General features: G+C 48.9%; 3 protein-coding genes across 3 annotated transcripts in view; all 3 read right to left on the reverse strand.

Moving 5' to 3' along the window:
* Window positions 1–2433, reverse strand: part of LOC108549785 (uncharacterized) — a 4891-nt gene extending 2458 nt beyond the window's left edge. Inside the window, exon 1 of the mRNA XM_017903302.1 lies at window positions 2320–2433. Coding sequence (XP_017758791.1) covers window positions 2320–2433 — 114 coding nt within the window. The remainder of the gene's footprint in view (window positions 1–2319) is intronic.
* Window positions 2434–4074: 1641 nt separating this feature from the next.
* LOC108549786 (uncharacterized) lies at window positions 4075–8407 on the reverse strand. Its single transcript, XM_017903303.1, has 4 exons — window positions 8255–8407; window positions 4948–5150; window positions 4312–4419; window positions 4075–4219 (listed from the first exon to the last, which is right to left on the reverse strand). Exons 1-4 carry the CDS (start codon window positions 8405–8407, stop codon window positions 4075–4077), a joined length of 609 nt encoding a protein of 202 aa, XP_017758792.1.
* A 1888-nt stretch (window positions 8408–10295) lies between these two features.
* On the reverse strand, window positions 10296–14845 carry LOC108549788 (uncharacterized). The gene is made up of 4 exons (XM_017903304.1): window positions 14750–14845; window positions 13203–13393; window positions 11631–11747; window positions 10296–10461 (listed from the first exon to the last, which is right to left on the reverse strand). The coding sequence occupies exons 1-4, from the start codon at window positions 14843–14845 to the stop codon at window positions 10296–10298; spliced, it is 570 nt and encodes a 189-aa protein (XP_017758793.1).
* Window positions 14846–20429: the final 5584 nt, after the last annotated feature.

Raw genomic sequence — 20429 nt, forward strand, 5'->3', positions numbered from 1 at the left:
GTAAACAATTACCGACTTCGTTGCCCTCGCACACGGACACCGGGAAGATAAACCATTTGCTGGAATATCTCTAGGCTTCCGGGAAATCGAAGGTTTCTCGAGCACTTTTCTCGACTATAAGCAACTTTTATACCGCGATATCCTTTCGATGCAGAGGCACGTAAGTGAAGAAAAGCCGGGGCGCTGGAAAATAGAGATGTAAGAGAACCGACGACTGTCGCCGACTTTGATCGCGGCGACTTTGTCATGGAACGATCGAGAGCTAGCATCGAAGAGAGACCTGTGCACCATCGAGAAGGAGAGACCTCCGTGTCTCGAGCTTCGTTTGTAAAGGACTCTCGACAAAGTAAAAGATCGATGCGTGAGGAATAAACCTCCTAAAACAGGAAGCTTTCTATAATTTTAAAGAAAGTGTCACTCGGTCCCTTCGGTTCTCCGAACTTTCCACAGAATCCACCTTCAAATTCAAAGAATTTTGATAAAAATTCAAGAGATAAACGATGATCCTTTGAACGCAGGGTGTATCGATCGAGAGTAGAGTAAATTTATTTTAATTTTAACCCGAATCCCTTTGGTCCCCTAACCACGCCTTCTACAGAGAAGATTCCAACGGAATGACCAATGTTTCGCTCACAAGATCGAGCAACCCCTGAAATTTTGCCTGGATCACGACTGTTCGTGAGACTCGACCGATATTTCGAGCGAGTTTTAAACGCGAGCTGCGTGCTCTCGGGTAGCAGAATTTCAGTTAACGCCACAGCGAACAGCGAGCAGACTACCTCGGAAAGGGAGTTATTATTCATGGGGTGCCAGGAACGGAGCTATTTATCAGGTCACGTGAAAATTGCATTGACAGAAGAAATTCCCTGCGCGTTTTCGGCGTAGCAATCAAGGGGATGCTGCCAGGTGGATACTAGGACGGCGTAAAAATCGCAACCGAGATGTCGGCCGCGTCGCGACGCCGACTTACGGCCGGCAAATTTCCCAGGAAACAACCGTGGCAAGGATAATGCATTCGACTGGAGGTCTCGCGATACGTTTCAGCTCGATCCACGAATTACGTGGGTAACTTCATAGTGCATTAATGCGGTGCATTACAGAGTTGCCCGGGACGGGCTCGTCTCGCAGCGACGAGCGCCTTTTAAGGTGAAAATACGACGCAACGATCGACTTACATTAGTCGTAGTCCCTTAGCCTCGTACATATGGCGCATAAATTTCCACCACGACCACCGAGTTCGCGACGTGGCCCGCAAACACCACCGACAGCTTAAAGAACACGTTTCGACCAACAATCCCTAGACTAATTTCCAAAGACGAATTCCTACGGACGCGAAACTTGTGAAACACTCGAAGGCTTCTAGCATTAACACCGGAACTACCGATCTGTAACGAACAACCTAAATGGGATATACATTTTCGATGATAATTAAAGCAGTAGAATGAAAGAAATGGAGCATACGTAATTACGATTAAGTTCGAGTAAACGTCGATATTAATTTCACATATTAAAAACATCTGCAACAACTGAAACAAGTCATTTCACTCGTAAATATCCCGACCATATAATCCTTGCACGCGGTCACTTGTTCTTCCACATGCACTCCAGATATCACTCTGAGCATTTGATTTGAATCTCAGGTTGCTGTTTATTATCTATCATCAGCTAAGTAGGACCAAGTGTTCCCTTGCACTCACTCTCAAACCCTAGCATCCTACAGTTCTATTGTCAACCCTTATCGGTGGCTAGCTTTCCATACGCGATTCTCACTAGGTTGCAGCTGGTTTCGGTAAATATGCGAAAGATTTCCGCCTTGCAACAAAGTACTGTTGTCACGTGAGAGGTGACTTACGACCGATAAGGGTTAAAATATCGCGAGAAATCGCTGGTATTATCGATCACCGATTCGAATCGTAAGAATAATCATTAAAACACTGTCATTTAGATCGTATCGGGAAATCGTCTTTAACTAATTAATCTACACCCTGCGATAATTATATTTCTACCTGAAATGAAATAAAAAAATTATTAAGACATAATCAGTTCACAAATTGAATATAAAAATATTCGAATAAAATTAATACGTAATATTTCGTCGATTAAAGTCAACGGAGACTCTCTCACCCACTGGTTCTCTTCGTTAGCACTAAAGGTCTAATTTGCCCGAGTAGCAATTTTGATCGTTGCATCCGATTTTTCCGAAACGGACTCGAGCTCGACCACGGTTAGTTATCGGTTAACGAAGCGATCTGTGAGCAGGGAATCTCCATTGGCGACTCGATTAAGCGACGAAGACACTTGGCAGACGTCGATACTCACGAAAAAGGAGCTGCCCTTCCGAAACGCCAGGGATCTGGTGGCTCTGGCCGCGGCCGCAAGTTCGCCCGCGGTAATGAGGGTGAAACAGAGGATGCTCCAGAACAACGGTCGCATAATCAGTGAATGTCGGGCCCTGGGCCAAGATGTCCTCGCGAACTTCCCGCTGCGGCGAATGCTCTCGCCTGTCTAGGAATCTTCGTCTGATGGGATTGAGTCGCTTCGGCAGACAGTGTTGCCCTGGGTTATTGATAACGGTGCTTTGGCCCCCACCAGCAAGCTGCCAGCGACTTTTTCGCTCCACTCGTGCAGGTCTCGGTTCCTTCTTCCTCTGAACCGAGGTCTACGAAGCTCTTTGTCTCGCCAGCCATTCTTTTGCCAAAATTATTCCCGAATATTTGGTTAAATTTGGGTAAAAGGTTGGAGAATTCGTCTTAATTTTGAGACGTACGAAATCGATCCTCTGAACCGAGGTCTGCGAAGCTCTTCAAATCGCCAGCCATTCTTTTGCCAAAATTATTCCCGAATATTTGGTTAAATTTGGGTAAAAGGTTGGAGAATTCGTCTTAATTTCGAGACGTACGAAACTGATCACGAGGATGAAAGAAATCGCTATATTCTCCGGTTACTTCACTACTGTTCCTTTAACAGATTACTAAGCAGCTTCCAAGTCTAATGGAGCTCGTGTTGCTTTCGTTACACGTGGAACCACCCTGTCTGGATGACAAGATAAATCGACGTAAGTTGGACATTTCGAGTTTCCCATGCTGCTCCTCGAAGCGTGATATATCCCAGAAAAGAATCGCGATAACTGGAGCAATTTTCGCGTTTGAGGATGGAAGCAGCGAGAAAAATAGCTGCACACTCGACGACGTCACAACTCGCGCGAAATATTCATGGCAAACGGGAGGTAATTCGGTTGCATTTAACCGGCTGCATTTGAGAATTCGATTTCGCGATGTTTCCACGTCTGCGAAATCTCCGGGAAATGGCAGTTTGAAAAATTAGCGAGATACGTCCGCGGTACGAGGCTCCATAAATACTTATCAAGCGGTTCGCTAAACTTGGCACGGTTCTAAACGCGACTGGCAGAGCGGAAATAAACAAAACGAGCAATTAAATCGGCCTCAAAGCAACACGTCGAAGCGATTGCATTGCTGCAAAACGTCCGATGTATCCGAAATGCCAGCAAAACGTTTGATAATGAATTATCCCGCACTGGTACGCGCACCTACCTGCTTGCTCGTCTTGTAAACGTATTTATGAACCTAATCTAGGAGCTGTATGAAATACATACTGGTACTTCCACCGTTTCTTTCCCTCCATTTTTGCTCCCTCCCTTTTTCCTTCATCCTAGCTGGCACTGATTAATCTCTACTTTAATACGAAGAAAATCCTCGGGGGTGGGAGGCACGCGTGGAAAGTGAGGGGTTAAACGGACGTCGGAGGAGAGTGTATCAAGGAAGATCAGAGAGTCCAGCGTTTGATAAACGGACCTCCATGCTAAAATTATTTCGCGCGCTTTTTAATTAGCGGAAATACCGTAGAAAATTCGCAGAAAATTCGGAATAAATTGGGAGGGAAGTTACGTGGCAATTCTTTTATTGCGCGAGGCGTGTATACACGCGAGGCAAGCGTAAGGCGAGACAGGAAGCGATTCGTTCAGCTGTAAAGAAGAGTAAGCGATGTAACGGGGTATGTAACTGGGTGGGAAAAGAAAGCGGGGAGCGTGTAATAATAAAACGCGATGCATCTTCGTTAATAAATGGCGGATATTCTGTCTAAGACCCCTAGACCAGTGGGGCACGTGGAGTAAATCGTCGAGCAATCCTCGTGTCTACGCCCGGCCATGGCTGCCTCTAAATATTCCTCGTCGGTGCCGGTAAAGTTTCCGTGATCTGGGCTGAAACGAAATATTTCTATGAAATATTTTTGCCAAAGTATCTGCGAACGGTCATCATCGATTGTGTCGTAAATCGTCACTGATTGTCTTACGTTAGCAATAAATGAATCAATTCGCCGACCAGGCCCTCGTCTTTCAGGGGTGTCGAAGCAGCTTCGCAGATGTTCTTCATCAAGCATCCTTTCCCATCGATATTTCGCCTGAAAACGATTATTGACGATCAACAGTGGGCAAATGCAATCGACACCACGCGTAAATAACAGAACCACATGTTCGTGTCGTGAACATTTAACGCGACAAAGCGTTGACACCGTTAAATTTCAACGTTACACGGTAATAGAATACTCGATCCCTAAATCGTTCGTGCGACGCATTAATTATTTATTAAACCTACACGCAACGATAACACGTATTACAGCGCTCTGTCGTTCCGCGAAATATTTTAATTCTGAATTCGTCGTTGAATTAACTATTAACTATCGAACATCAATCGCGATGAAATACAAAGGCGGCGAAATGATTTGTAAGCGCATCGATTCGTTAATTATTCGTAAATGTGAATTTCAAGCACGGCGAATTATTAATTGTTTGCGATCGCAAAATTCCAGACGCTGCGAATTATCGAACGGGGGAGTCGCGATTATAAATACCGAACGTAACGCGTAATTAATTATTCGGGATGCAGAGCGAAAATGAATCCGGCATTTTGGCCAGACAGATGTAATCACCTGTCAAGTTCCTGTCGCAGGATGTCGTAGACAGGAGCCCTCTCGTCCCAGCTTGCTCTCCTGCGTCGTCCCCGCGACGAGTCCTCGAAGAAGTTGGTGAAGAAGGTGGCGTTGTCTGGCAACATGTATTGGAACTGAAAGTTCTGGCCGTAAACCAGAATCTGGCCCGAGAGCTGCACCGGTACCGCCAATCCGACGATTAGCTTGACAGAAATGCAATAAATGGTCAGGTGTAGACGTCGCGTGCACGGCGAATCGAATTCGACGGTATTGCTACCTTTTCGGGAAATTAACAGTTGCAAACGATACTCTAACCCGTTAAAAATATCAAATTACCAAACTGTACATCGATCGATCGACGTATTCGGAAAATATTAAGCGTCCACGAATGAATTGCATAAAATCCCAAATAAAAAATTGTGCGACATAAAGAGAATCACGAAAACGTTGAAATAAGAGTGACAGAAGTATATAGATACTGGAGGAGTAAATATATCGGTAGACGAAGGGGTAGAATCAACCCTAACACTCGAGAAGAAACTCCAGAGAAAGCTAGACGATGCCGTAAAAGTTGGCGGATGCTGAAAGTGAAAAGATTACGAAAAAGTATAGCAACTGTACCCGCGGACCGTCTATCACGCGAAACAACTGCAAGTTCGACAATGGGTGACAATGACGAGGATCACCGGTATAATAAAAGGCATGCGTTTCGCGGACAATTACCGGAAGGGGTAGAACCAAGAGAGAAAGAAGTTCTTTGGCCGGGACGGGCTCTCCTCGAGTCGCGAATTGCGAGGAGCAACTTCTGCAAGTGTAAAGAATTTAGCAACCGGAAAGGGGGTGGAGGGAGGGTGGGGGTGGGTGGAGCGAAAAGTCGAAAAGGAACTGGCTAAAGTAGTTTTCCTTTTTCTTGCCTTTGAACCGTGGCCGAAGGAAGATAAATCTGCCCGACAGTAATGAAATGAAAAGACGGAGGAAACGGAACGAAACGCAGAGCAAAAATGGCCGTGTTACCGTTCACGTAGACAAGGAAGCGCAGTTGTACCGATATCTGTATGATCTTAACCATCCTCCGGAGGTCCGGGAATAAAAACGGAGAGACCGATAGAAAATACCAGCTACGAGGATGGAATAAAGTCTAACAAAAGGAGATAGGAAGGACGAGCGTAAAATTACAGCGAGCTTGCGGTTTTTTCCCCCCGTTCGTGGGAAATTTCGCTCACCCTGGCGAAGCTGCTGCTCGTTTTTCAACTTTCGGAATACTGCTTAACCCTCATTCGTTTCCAAGGAAGATATTACAGTGTCGCTGAACTTTCTTTTTCCCTCCTGCACCCTCTTCCTTACCTATCCACCCGCTCCCTCCGCCATTCTTCCTTTTCCCTTTTCCACCACCAGCGCGTATATGCCTACGTATTAACCACAGGTACGTATTCCACCAAGTTAGAACTTGGGTTCACGCGAACGAACGACGTCGTTTGCTCGAGATCAGCTCGCCCAGCCTGTTCACAAACATCGTGTCTTTCCGACAGCTGTCCCATTCAGTCCCGCGATTGCATTGAAACGTTGCGTGACACGGTGTAAAGACGTGGTGACTCGTGGAAATGGATGGTAAATAAATTCAGCACGGTTTTTTGAATCCCGTTCAACGGCCCGGGCACAAAAGCGTCTCGACGCGTGCTGTGCAACTTCGTAATTGTCCTGCTGATAAGATACCAGGGGCCTGACTCGCGCGAGGCTCGCTGGCCGTGCGAAGACATGGAAGTAATTCAACGTCGCGGCTCTTCTTCCCAGCCCATCTCGCTGTTTTCCTTTTTCTTTCTCACTTTGAAGCTGCGCTTTTGACGCAGTGCAGCTTCGCGTGTTTAGATACATACTGACCCAGAAACGCTGAATTTTATTTCACACCGGTCTCCCGCCTCCTCCGCGCTGACGTCCAAATATTTGCCGCCGTTCCTGTTGCTCGAAAATCTGCTAATCAAACACCGAGTCCCGCGACGTCGCGCCGATCAGACGCCGTCGATTCCGCGTGTTCGGGCCCTTCGAGAACGCCTAACGAGTCCCTGTGCAGCGACCCGGAAGCGTCAGGCGTCCCTTTCGATTCGTCATAGGCGCTCGAGGCGCGCACGATTCCGCTCGGCTAACGCGAAACGAGGCAAGAGAAAGAGATGTCCTGTATCGATTTCGTAGCCCCAATTTCGCCGTTCAACTTCCCAAAGTCCCGGTCCCGTTAGCCAGAGGGGTGCGAGTAATTGAGAAAGCCAGGGCAAACAGTCCATCGGGACATTTGCTCGGTCGAGAAGGAGCGAAAACTACAGAAAGAGTTTCCCGATTTAATTAGAAAATTTGAGAGGAGACGGCAGATAAGGCTGCAGTTAATTATCAGCGGGGATGGTGCAGGGAGAGAAACGTTTCCCCGGTTTAAAGTTCACCACCCTTCTCCGCTACTTCCAGCAGGACGAACACGTCCGTGCCTTACTCCGCGTTGCCAAGGGGTTGAACTCGCGTAGAAATTCGGTTCAGTTTGTATTCCGTCTCCGTCGCCGATCCTCGTCCTGTCGACGAACAACCTCCGGGAGGACGGGATCCAACGGCCAGCTAATTAATTCCTGCCTGACAACGTCGAATCCGAGATGTTAATTGCGAAAAGGTAAACAGGTATTCGTCCACCGAGGACACTCGAAATAACCGGAAATAATTCTTCCTCCCCGCGTTTCTCTCTCGGATCGTCCTTTCATAGTCTCTCGAGGACACGAAGGTTCCGGGGGAATAACGAATCGTCGCCTAACTTCGTCGCCGAAGTTTGACCGTGCCGCTAATTAAAGACGTCCGAAACGGAAGACGACTTTTCCTCGTCTTTTTGCGCGTTTCCGCAGCCGGAAGTAGCCTGGTCAGTTCGAAATTTGATTGCGCGAGATGTACGAGCTTTCAGCGAAATTTATGCGACCAGGGGGGCGAAGATGAGAAAGAACCCCGCCCCCCGCCGCGTTTTTCATTCGCGTTTCCCGCGTTAAATGTGCCTGTTTATCTTCCGCGTGGCTCGCAGATACGGCCCTGACAGCTGAATTATTGCTCGGCCATTATCAGCCCACCGAGAACGACGGCCTATTCGGAATCTAATTATTAATGCTTCTCGATTAATTATTATCGCGGAGTTTCGCGCCAAGCTCCACGCTCCTCTACCCGTTATTCGAATTAGCGCGAGTTAAATCGTCGAACAGGCAGCCGCGCCTTCGCGGAGTAATCCTATCAGCCTCGAGGACGCGATTATTAAGTTTTATCGTCGCCGCGTCGAAGTATGGATAAATACCTTGAAAATGCCACTGAGAGGATAAACAAGAGGCGGAGGATACAGCGCCTGCCTCTTCCCTCGGAGCTGCTCATCCTCGCTTCCCTGGACTCGCCCTATCGTCGGCAGGAGCAACCAGGACAGCACCAGGACCACGTTCGTTCGAACAAACATCGTCCTTCGTTCTTCCTTGCCCCTTCGTCCGACTGGTACCTTCGACAAAGAGGAAACATTAATCGCGAATTCGATCAAGCCGAATCTCTGCGTCTCCGCAGTCTTACCTGTCCTCCAGCGACCTTTCTAGCCGGAGCTACTCGAGAAAGGATACTTTGCTCGTCTCGAAGATGAAAGAACCTCCTATCCGAATCTCAAAGGCAATTTCCTCTCCCCTGGGCGGAGCACAAAGGCACGCAACTAGCGCGAAACTCGCGGCCCCGAGTCTGTCGAGTCGTCAGGCTGTGCTCGAACTTGCAGTTCCTCCGCGAAATTAACGTGTCATCTGTCAACTAGGAGCATAGTTACGCTCGAAGCTTCCGCGACCGACTGTAGGCGGTCGAACGAGCTAATTTTCCATCCTTGCCAGACCACCGGCTAGACCGTGTCTCTCCTCTTCGTCTGCTCCGTTGGTCCCACGCCTCTTCCTTCGTTGGTCCTCGATTCCGTTAACGAGGAAAGAAAACACGGCGATTTTTCGACCAGTCGTGTCTTGCCTGGTCGTTCCCGTCACGATTGTTAAAACAAGCCTCGCGATTACGAGCGTCGTCGATGAACGTAACCACGAACGAACTCTGCTCGAACGAGTAGCAGCGCGAGAACTTGCGAGTAAGTAGCGGCGAATGGAAGTTTCGGCCTGGAGAAGATCTCGCGCCCGAAACTTCCGCTTCCGGGATGACAAAGGGAGCGAAATGTATAAACAAAGGCGAAGACGACGAGTATTTTCCAGCGGCAACGTGCTGCCGGACGTACTCGTGAACTGTAGAACTGTCGGGAAAGTTGGCACGACGGGCTGCGCCGGGTGAAACATTCAGCTTTCCGGATCGCGAGAAATACCGGAAGAGACGGGCCATCTCGGTGTAATGAAAAACACGCGTTTGATCTTTATCGATGGCCAACCGATTGCTCGAGATCGGCGAGAGAAGTCAACGCGTTAATCTTGATCGTGGAGAAATTGCCAGGCTCGAAACTCCGGCGAGATATATTTTTCGTCGCGATATTTTTCCAACGACCACTTTTCGGCTTCCACGGGCTTTAAGGATACACGATCGCTCGCGCTATCGGAACACCGTCGAAAGACAAACGCGAGGCACACCGAATGAATCGTCTGCCGGAGGAACGGGGGAAGCAAATAAAATGGAAGACGATCGAAAATGGTGACAAATAGCCGAGCGAGCGAAGGGAAACAAAGGAAGAAGAAGATCGCGTTTTCCGTCTTGTATCCCGGCCATTTTAGGGTGAGCCTCAACAGCGAAATTTACTTAGGACTTTCCCCATTTTTCGTCACGCTTTTCCTCGCCTCGCTGAAATCGGAGCGGCTTCTTGCTGGCAAGGATATCGCGAATGGCGTACCAAAGGATGACACGCGAAACTTCGCTTCCTGGTTGATCGAGGATAGTAGGAAATTTCAAATGATTTCGCGAAACATCGACGGAAACAACGTGATTGGTCGTAACAACGTGATTATAAGAAGCTCGTTTATTTCGAATTACACGACGGAAGGTGACGATGGAACACCGAGGTTTCCGGGACAACGTGGCAGCTCGTACAACGAAATTTACTTAGCACTGTTCTCCACCCTCTCGGCCTCGAGACTGCTCTATAATAAATTCTTTTACGAGCAAGTCACTGCTCGTCGTATACCTGCTCGAACGAGCAGAAGGATATAGAAATATATCGCGGCTGGAACAATCGATTGCTCGCGATACAGAGACGTTTGGTGGGGTATAAAAAATTCAACGATTCGTACAGCCGGCGTGTGGAAAACGGCGGTGGCGATGAACGATCCGAAGCAGGGGTTGCTTGGAAATCAGTGCGGTTCGAGGACGTCGTTCAAACGCACAGTCCCCTAGGGGAATGCGACCTCCGTGAACGTTTCGATGGGTGACTCGACGCAATCGGGATAGGCCAGGATGCAGTCGCCGCCGGATCTTCCCAATCGTTCCGCTTCCTGGTACAATTGGTCGATGCTCCGATGAGTCGAATTAGCCGTCCCTGGCAAGTCTTCGCTCGGCCTGATCCAGAAATTCCCGTTGTTCCTCTTCAGCACTGGTTCTCACGCGGCACGCGTCGGGGTAGAAGCGAATAGATCGCGGATCGATCACGGTTCTCGCGTAATTATTTCGACTCACCATCCCTATTTCTCTCTTCAAAAAAAAAAAAGAAAAAGGAGAGAAAAGGAAGAGAGAGTCCAGCGTGTCTCGTTCGGAGGTGGCGAAAGAGAAAAGGGAAACTTGGCGCGGACTGGATCGAAGGAAGGTGCAATTGTCCGAGCGGAAAATAGCGAGTTCAGTCGGTATTATTGACATTCGACGCGCGTTAGCCGACGATTGTTCCGTGGATGCTGCCGCCGCCGCAGGATTACGTCGGGAGAAATTTCCCGGTGACGTGTGTACACAGCTAGGCACGGCACAAAGGGAAAACCTACGCGAAACACCTTCCATTAGAAGCTTAATGCACGCGCCTAACTTCGTCGCAATTAGAGCACCGCTCGCTGGCTCGGTTGCAATTTCCTTCGAGTACACGCGGCCGCGTGCGGAATGGCAAATTCCTGCCCGGTTTTCCATCCGGGCCCGAGACTGACCCGATGTTCGACCAATGTTCCACCTGTTCCACTATCGATAGACCGTTAATTCGATCTCTTCGACGTTGCAACCCTTGCACGCGTGCCGCTTTAAAATTTCCCGCTCTATCGAGTTAAGCGCAGCGACGCGCGGTCTTTCCTCGCGGAAATTCGTTTGCGTCTCGAATCGACGCGACGAGAAAATTCTTTTCCGTTTCCTCTCCGTATTCCCCCTCTTTGTTTTCTATTTCTCAAGGTACTAGAGAACGAACGTTGACCGGAAGCGACGAGTCTTGGCGTTATTTCGCGCGTGAGGACACATTTGGCGATATTTAAAAGCGACGACTCGGTAGAGCGTTCTCGAATGTCGTTAAACTACACCGTGCCCGGTGCGACATGGATTTACTGCATTATCTCGGTCTATTCGTGCTTCGTTACGCGACACCGTCGTCCCATTTCGTCGTAAGCGGGCAGGACAGCCATTAGGGACTTGCAACGGAATTCATTAACCGGTAGCTCCTCAAGAAATGAATTTCGTTTCGGCAAGTACACGCGAGCGCCACGGAGCCGACAGTGTTCTCTCGGCACGAGTCAAAGCGCGATTCGTCGCAACGAACTTACGTTAAAATTAAGTGGATCACCTCCTCTAGGACGTCCTGACGTGTCCTGCCAAATGGTGTCTCCGCGAGCTCGCAAATGGTCCTTAAAAGACACTTCCTGCCGTCCCGCCAGCCATGCCTGTACAGAGGAAACGTTCGATATTAATTTCAACCCCCTTTTCGCTCCCTTTCGCTCTCGCCCCTTATGCCTCTCCCTTTTCCACCATTTCCTCAACTCGCGTATTTTTCCTCCACTCTCTCTCTCTCTTATTTCTTACTCCTTTTTCCACCGTTTCTCTTTTCTCTCCACTTTTTCCTCCATTTCTTCCTGCTTTTTTTTTGTAATTCGACCGCGGCGTAGAAGTAATTTTATTAGGAAGTCGCACGGTGGCGAGCCCCTCGGCGAACCGTGCAGCCGCGAGATGATATTGGTTTTATAAAACGGTAAAAGGGAATTCTTAAGCGTGTCCCGTACTTCTTCGCCCCGTTCCTAGTCGAGAAATTCATTATCCTCCCGTTTCCTGGCCACCGTTCGACGGCTCGCCTCGAATAAAATTATGTACCGCCCCGGAAGAAGATGCAAATTTCGAATAGGTTTAAGCGTCGGCCGCGCGTAACGCGTTAAACATTCTCGCAAAAGTGTCACGTTCGCGAGTTTCGCGATTTTCGACGAGCCACGGACGTAAATGGAATCGCGAGCAACGATTAACCGACATCGGCGCGTGGCTTTCTTTCTCGCACGGTTTCCGAAGAATCGACGGGTGAATTTGTCGGAATGACTGGCCAGGATCTCTGACGAATCACCGTGAAAGAATCGCGACGAATCACCCCCCGTTGGACCGGCTAACGATCCATTTCACGCGACGCCACGTCCCCTTGTCGGCCCGAATCAGCCCCGACGCCTTCTTAACTTCCGCGTCGTCTTTCCGCACCGGAATCGTCCGCTTGTTACCCACGCTTCTCTCTCCCTCCTTCTATCGGGACAAAGTAATTGCCTTATGTCCTAATTAATTTACGTTCGAGTCCCCGTCTTTACCTCTCCTTGGCCCTTTGATCTTAGAATCCTAATACTCGCCTCTGCGAAAATGTCTCCTCTTGACCCGCCGGGTAATCGTATTACCACGGACATTGTTTCGTCGTCCACAGTCGAACGCTTCTTTCCCAAACGTCGCTTCGAGGAAACACTGTCTTTTATCGCGCCGCGCCACTCGATTTCATCGAAAGATATTTCCAAGACGATTTACCACTTCACGATCTACCCCTCATTCCGCGTAATCAGCCATTGTCCGATAATCGCGAATGTGGCGAATCGCGGCCGGATGATCCTCGACTAGAAAATGGAATTTCATTAAGCGTATCCCGGGGAACGGTCTCGGCCAATTCCGGTGTCCAGTTAATTACGAATTTATTCGTTCGCTTGCAGCGTGTTTACCGATTCATCGGGCAATTTTGCGCGGTAATGCGGCCGCTTATTCTTCCGATTTAATGTCCGAACTGGTCGTTGTCCGCGAGATTCGACGGCTCGGATCGGCCAGCGTTGAATTTCGACGGATTTCGATTTTCCCGCTGCGTATGGAAATCACGGTATACTCACCGGTTCAATAAATTCTCGATGGCCCCGTAAGTGTCCTGCAGAGTCAGATCCCTGGCCTGCCTGGCCGGTATTATTGTAGGCTCGAGCTCCGTCAGGTTCGACGGAAGTCTATAATTGAATTGGAATGCGGACGAGAACACCACGCTACCCCTTTTGCTCATGGAAATCGGCACCGAGATGCCGACCGTGAACTGGAAAATGGAACGAGCTGAAGACGTCGCGCGTAGCAGGGTCGTTCGGCAGGCACAACTTGCCGACAGGGTAGGGAAAAAAGTTTAACGAGTGTTTGGAAAGAGGAAGTTGCGCGAGAAACGAAGGTTCGCATCGAGTGTGGGATTTTCGACCTGAATCGCGTCGATGGTATCGGATATGCGCGTGAAACGTAAAATCGGGGTACATAAATGTAGGAAGAGGCGGAAACCGACGTTGCATCTTGGTGGCGAAGTGGATGGCGCTCGTGGTTACCATCGGAACGTGCCATGGTCGAATCTTCGTCCCAGGATTGCTCGAAATTCGCTGGAGTTTTCGAAATATCGAAAATAGGGAGATATTTTTAAGCGGAAAATGGATTTGTAAGTACTCCGGGGTGAGGCTGGCGGGAGTAAGCCTGCGATTCGTAAGCCGGTGAATTTTCCCTCGATTTTCCATGAATCCGGTGATGTAACGTCGACTACGCTTTGCATGAAAATGGCGCATCGCGGAAAAAGAAAAACACGCAGAAAGCACGCAACGAGGCAGCGAGAACGAAGGAAGTGGCAAAGTGGATCTTGACACGGAACGTCGTCGGAGTTTCTCGAAGATGGGAGCAGATACCCGCTCCTTCCACTCGCCACGTCGTGCCGCGAAATTAAAAGAGAAAATATTCGCGGGGAAATAAGCAGGAAATAAACCAATTATTATAATAATCCGATTAAGCGGGCGGAGAGACTGACTGCCGGGATCGGGGGGCTGAGAACGGGGCAGAATACTTTATCAAACGCTTAGCAACGGATCGTTTCTTATCAAATACTAAGTATACCGTTGCGAGAGTACCGTTAAAAGGTGATCTTCCGCTCCGACTCGGTGTCTGCCGCTTGACTTTCAGTTCGCTTATTTAAAAGCAGCGCGGTACAGTTTCGCGTGGAATGCCACGAATACGGCTTGAAGCTTCTTTTTCGAGAGATTGCTTATTCAAACGCTCCGCGAGACCCCTTATTAAGGACGAATCGCTCCCTTTCCGCGTCGACCCGCCGCATCGACAAGCCGCGAGGACGCAGCGAGCGGCCGGCCATCTTGCTGGGTGAAACATTAAGAATTCGATGCAAACAAAGACGTAATCTAATTAGAGGAAAACTCGCGGAGTACTCGTTACCTTGCAAACCGGTCTTAATAAATTTCGCGACCTGAGTAGACGAGGACAGTTGTGAATTAGCGAGCAGGTTTATTCTCGGCGAATATGTCGGCCGACGAATGCCTCGAGAAAGAAATTTTAAAAAGGCTCAAACTCGTGGAAACGTGCACGTATAACGAGATAATCGGACGGGAATTCGATAGTACGTAATAATTACCTGGAACAACGTCCTCTGAGGATACAGAAGTATACTTTCGCTTCTCCACGCGAAGAAACACATTATCACAGTTTGCAGGAAAAATACGCGGAACATGTTAATTTTAAAATACTTGCGGAGGCAGCGAAATCAAAGGTTTCGGATCACTGGTCAACGAACTAACGGCGAATGGCTGCACGTTCGGTCGAGCGCCGACGAGTTTATGGCAAAGCGATAATGAACGCTGGAATTCGCGGCGGAAGACCGGTAGTGGTATATGCGTTCGACGAGCGTTCGCTACATCGCGATTATATGCCCGCGAAAAATTCCCAAACGCCCCTGAGAGAGAATTATCGGCGGATTTTTGGGGAATTGAACGACGCCGTTGCGTGTTACGAAAACACGAAACTCGACGCGATCGAATTCACGAGCACGTCCGTGCCGATCGTGTCCGACACTGAAAATTCCCGGCGAACATATTGGATAAATGACATGGCTGCGAGCACGGTATTGCCCGCGTACATGGCCACAGATTGGGACCGAATGTGGCCATACATACGGCAAGGCGTGTTTCCACGAATCGAGCAATAATTCTACGTGAGAAGCAAGGAGAACGAACCGGATGGTAAAATGCTAGGTATAGTAAACTCCAGAGATGCGAAAATGATCGTATTAAACAGCAATTTCTAATTACGAGATATTTCTTTCGTGTAATACCTCGACACGGACTGTTTTCAATTTTGGAATATTTTTCAAAACTCGGGAATTATTTTACGATAATTATATTAGGAATTATATTACACTAGGAACGAATTACTTTTGTTCGAACGTGAAATCTAAAATGGGGAAAGATTATAAATTATTCGGCACAAAATATTACAATTTTTTACTCTTCGTTATTTCCTATTTAACGGAATAGTCGTGTCGATTATACCCATGACTATTACGAGCATGCATGAATTAAACAGTCGGTGTGACTACATGCATATGTATAGCACTCGATTAAAATTAATTTCAATACGGCCGTATTCGCTCGTACCTCATTTCATCAGTAATCCGACTATGGTACCTCCGCAATGACGAAATAAAAGCTATAAGAAATTTAATTTCTCCCTGCTTTGTAAAAATTCAATACCGATCTAGTCGATTCTAGGAAATGGCGGGGATAACTCGTGGTCATATACCCGAGAGTGGAGGCCTGTTCGAATATCTCTCTTCGCTAATAGAACGAGACTACCACGAGTGTCGAATGATAATGAAGAAAATTCTCTGCTCACCGTCGTTCGGAACACCGTCGTCGATCGCGTCGAATCGTAAAAGCCGACCAACACAAACGCGTTTTATCAGAGTATTCAGCGGCTGCTTGGAAAACCGACGCGCGATTCATCGGCATATCAGCTTAACCCCTGCCAGCGATAGCGTTGTAAATCCAATAATTGCCCGGCCCCGGCCGTTAAGCAGCTTTAATTAATTCCGTTTCCAACGCGGCGCGATTAACGACCGAAGTTGAATTAAAATCTCATCCGAGGATACGCGATCTGAAACTCTCTTCGTCCATCTCCGCCACCTCCTGCCACAGACACGATTCCCCGACGTCGAATTATACGTCGGATTTTTGTTCTAACATTCGCTGTAACTACGTTTGCACGATGTAAATTCGGATAAAATATCAGACGCGCAAGGACGTGCACGCGAGAGGAGCGTAGCAGCTCGCAGAGTCGAATTTCCCTCGAAATCGCCATTTCCCGACGCAATTTCACTTTCAACGGCGTGGCCAATGACCGGAAAATCGGCCGAGTCGTATTTGTTCGTAATTCGGAAGAATTCCGTGTTTCTCCTGGCCACAAACGACGTTAGATGACAGCGGCTGGATGCGAGTAACGAGCGTCCCGATCCCTTTGCTTCCTCCTCCCTTTTTCTCCCGTATCCCGGTCCCTGGCTTTCGCGAAAATTTCACCGGAGAATGCACGTAGAAACTCTCTCGTTGCTCGTGCATTCGGAAGCGATCCTGCGTTCTCTCGGAGAATCTATTTGGGAGAAGCGAGTCAAAGGCAGGGGTTGAAAACTGTTGGAATATCGATTCCGGTTCTCGAAACAGTTTCAAAGAATCGTTATTTTCTATAACCGTTATAAAGAACCGAAATCAGAGGGGATCTCGATTTCGGTTACCGTGGCTCTTGAAATATCGGTTTTGTTCCGGTTCCCTCCATTACTGCTACGCTTCCAAGTAGCGCGATATCGGTTCCATACCGGTTCTTACATCCACATTGTTATTGACTTTGCGAAGCTGTTTACGCAAAACTGAACATACGTCCGATGCTATTTGTTGTTGTTATTCAATCGTCTGTTAGATTAATTTTCGATACCAGATGCGCAACACGACGATGCAGAAGATCGGTAACTTTGCGTGTCTATAACGATTTACAGCTGTGAAATTTTGACCGATCTTTGGTAAATCGCTGGGTATACAAAGTCCGAAGGATTTAGTCCAGGATCATTTGCCGATTTCACTCCCGAATCGAACAGATCTACGATTTGATTCAACGTTAATCCGAATCGCGAATGAACATCTGACTCGCGCTACTCCACGCACACTCTGCCACCTCATATCACCCAGAAAGAAAATTTATTATTAGATTAACCGATTCACCGGACCATCCGTGAGATATTTCAGGATTTCCCAAAATCTAAATCCGAGTGGATATATCGGAAGCTCCCAGGAGCGTAACAAGGAGCGACATATTTAAGAACCTTTTTCGGCAAACGGTTATAACGTCGTTCCACTTTGCCGCGACTATTTTGGAAAGAACAGTAATTCTTGGAACCGTTTCAATCCCTGGTCAAGCGTACCCGGCACGCATACCATCAGCAATCCTAGACTCGTTTCCCGTGCAGCCCGGCGGAAGCCGATGGACCCGGTGCTCGTATTTTCCGCGACCCTTTTACGCGAATTCCGTGTTAACAATCGTTATCGCGGGAACAAAGTTTCTTCGCTTGGCGGAAGAGGAAGCAAATGGAACGTGAGTAATCGTGGAAATAAGGGTGGAACGAGTGGCGGTGGCCGCGTGCGTTTAACGAAGAGCAACGATACATCGATCGCGCGCGAGGACAGGCCACCAGGACGAAATTAAAAGGGTATCTCGAGGCATTTCAGTGAGTTGAAGCTCGGCGAGCTTGCGAGGATCGAGCGTGACCGTTGCAACGACGCGTGCACAATCGGTGACCGTCCGGGAACAAAAACCGGGAGAGGAAGAAGGCGGAGAGACGGAAACGAACAATAGTGGGATTGAAAGGGTGAAAAGGAGGAAGCAGAGGGCGAGGATTTTTAGACCAAGTCCATTCCGGAAGGATCGATACCGCGGGCTTCTCGCAGTCGACGCGTTTCCTGAATGCACGCATCCCGCGAGCTTTTCCACCGACGCCCGGCTCGACGCCTTATTTTACGGTCACGTGGGTCGTAAAGGAACGTAATGACGGGGGCAATAAAAGCGATAGCTTATGGCGGAAATAATACGTCGATGTCGGGGGAAATGGTAAAAACGACGGCATTTATCTTCATTCCGCCGCGACGCGCTTGTTTGCTCGCCCCTTTGAATTACATTTGTTCCAGCGGGATGTGGAGCAGCGGTTTCCAGGGTACTACGTGTCTTCCGACGATCCTTGTTAATTTCAACGTGAAATAAAAGAGTAAGGAGAGAGACGCGGGGAACCCGGATAAAAGCGTTCGCTTCTATCGAAGGCGAAGGATGCAAATGGCTGGTCGGAAAATCGGGAATCTCCCAGGACGGTGATTCGAGACGAGCGAGGAGACGTTCCGAAGGTCTCGAATTCTGGAACACACAGAGACGTCATCCGATTACGCGTCTTCCGTTGTATCCAATAGAGGCGGTTCCTCCGAGGTTTCCCTGCGAATTACCACGGTATAGTATCCAGGTCGGCCATATCGTTGTCCCATCGAAGGTCGCCGATCTTTCCACGCTTCCGTTCGTTCGTTAAGCGTTCTGGCTTAGCAAGGCACCGCCTGGAACAGCTATAATGGAAAAGAAAGTCGCCCTGGCCCGTTCCCTGATCCCGAGTAACGACGCCTCGAGACAGACTCGAAGATTGGCAAGATAAATTACCACGGCCACGGACATAAAATTCAGCCTACGAAAGGCACGGACGAGCGTATGGCGAAACAGATTTCGTCGGAAGGGAAAATTTATAATGGCTGGACCGATAAAATGGCGCGAGTAGCGCCGAGGGTTTCCCGGGGAACGCGTTCGTTCTCATTCCGCGTGATCCACGAATTAGATTTGACTGGAATGTTAAAGGGATCGAGGGGAGAAGAAGAGGAACGTGTCTTTTCGCGAAGCGGAGAGATATCTCGCAGCCTGGCCGAGAATCCAAAGCGTCCTCCGCGAAGGGTTGCCCGTTTTCCACCCTCGTCCTTCATTCTTCCGTCGTTACTCTCCACCGACACGCTCGAGAGTTCGAATGAAAATACAACGGAGGAAGCACGTCCCGCGGAATCGTTCGCACTATCGTGGCTTCGCGGCAGACCGGAATAGTAATGCGGAGACTGAGTCGTCCTCCGTCGTTTGACTGATTCTCCATTGTTTCCCGCCGTCCGTCAGACCCGATGATACGCGGAGGATCGAGCAGGGGGTACTCGCGGGACGTCGAGCTATTTTTACGAAGATGTCAGGACGTCGGGATCGATGGGACAGGGTACCTCGATTAACAGGTTGCACAGGCGCAATTGGATTTATTTATTAACGAGGAAAGCAGTTTGCTCGACTCGTCGCGGCATCGTGGAATAATAACGAAGTCGCGAGAACTCGGTTCCGCTCCTGCAGGGACTAAATGAATGTTGCATCGATTTTTGTTCGCGCAACTATTGCCGAGCGGGAATTTGCTCGCGAGGAGCGCGGAGGCGTGGCGGCCGAAAGAAAATTTCCGAGCTTCGAACGGATCGGTGGAAAAGTGGGGGTAAAAAGGAAACAAGGGTGCAAAAATATTCTGTATCGTTACGGATAGAGAGGGTCGGATTACAGGGCAATCCTTTCACCATTTTCCGCGATATATTCTCTCGCTAACGCCCTGCCGGTTATTCAAGCGCGGCCCGAACACGCGCGTTCCGGCGCGGAAACTTTGCCCGAGATTCTACTAGCGTTGCGCGCAATTCCACGAGGCCTCTCGACCACGCGCGATTCTTTTTACTATTCCCTTTGTCCACAGTGAAATCCGCAGACTGGGGGGATAAATATCGAGAAATTAATACCTGGCCAACACCCATTCGGCGAAAAGGGATCAATGAAATAAATCCACGGGAAAATGTCGGGGGCGTTCGACTCTCGTGTCCCGGGGGCAAACGTTCCGCTCTTAGACCGTCCCTGTCCCCCGTGCAGCGCTTCGTCCCTCTCCGACACACTTTCCTTCGAGCTTTTAAGCGTTACGCGTACTTGGCTCACCCTGCACGATAATGGACTATGCTTTTTAAAGTGCTTTAACACCGGCTATTATCGTTTTGCAACCAGTTCACCGACGTCCAGCCGGGCAGAATTCTCCCCTATCTTTCCATCGACTTCGCCAGCCGGCGAATCGATAGCCTAGTCGATAAGGATCTCACGGGGTGGAACTTCACGCACGCCTAGACTGTCCATTTGCCCCTAATTCACGGCCGCAAACGGCCACATAAATCGTACGGAATTTTCAATTC

The sequence above is a fragment of the Eufriesea mexicana genome, unplaced genomic scaffold, assembly GCF_001483705.2.
Source record: "Eufriesea mexicana isolate 0111107269 unplaced genomic scaffold, ASM148370v2 scaffold2143, whole genome shotgun sequence".
Lineage (NCBI taxonomy): Eukaryota > Metazoa > Arthropoda > Insecta > Hymenoptera > Apidae > Eufriesea > Eufriesea mexicana.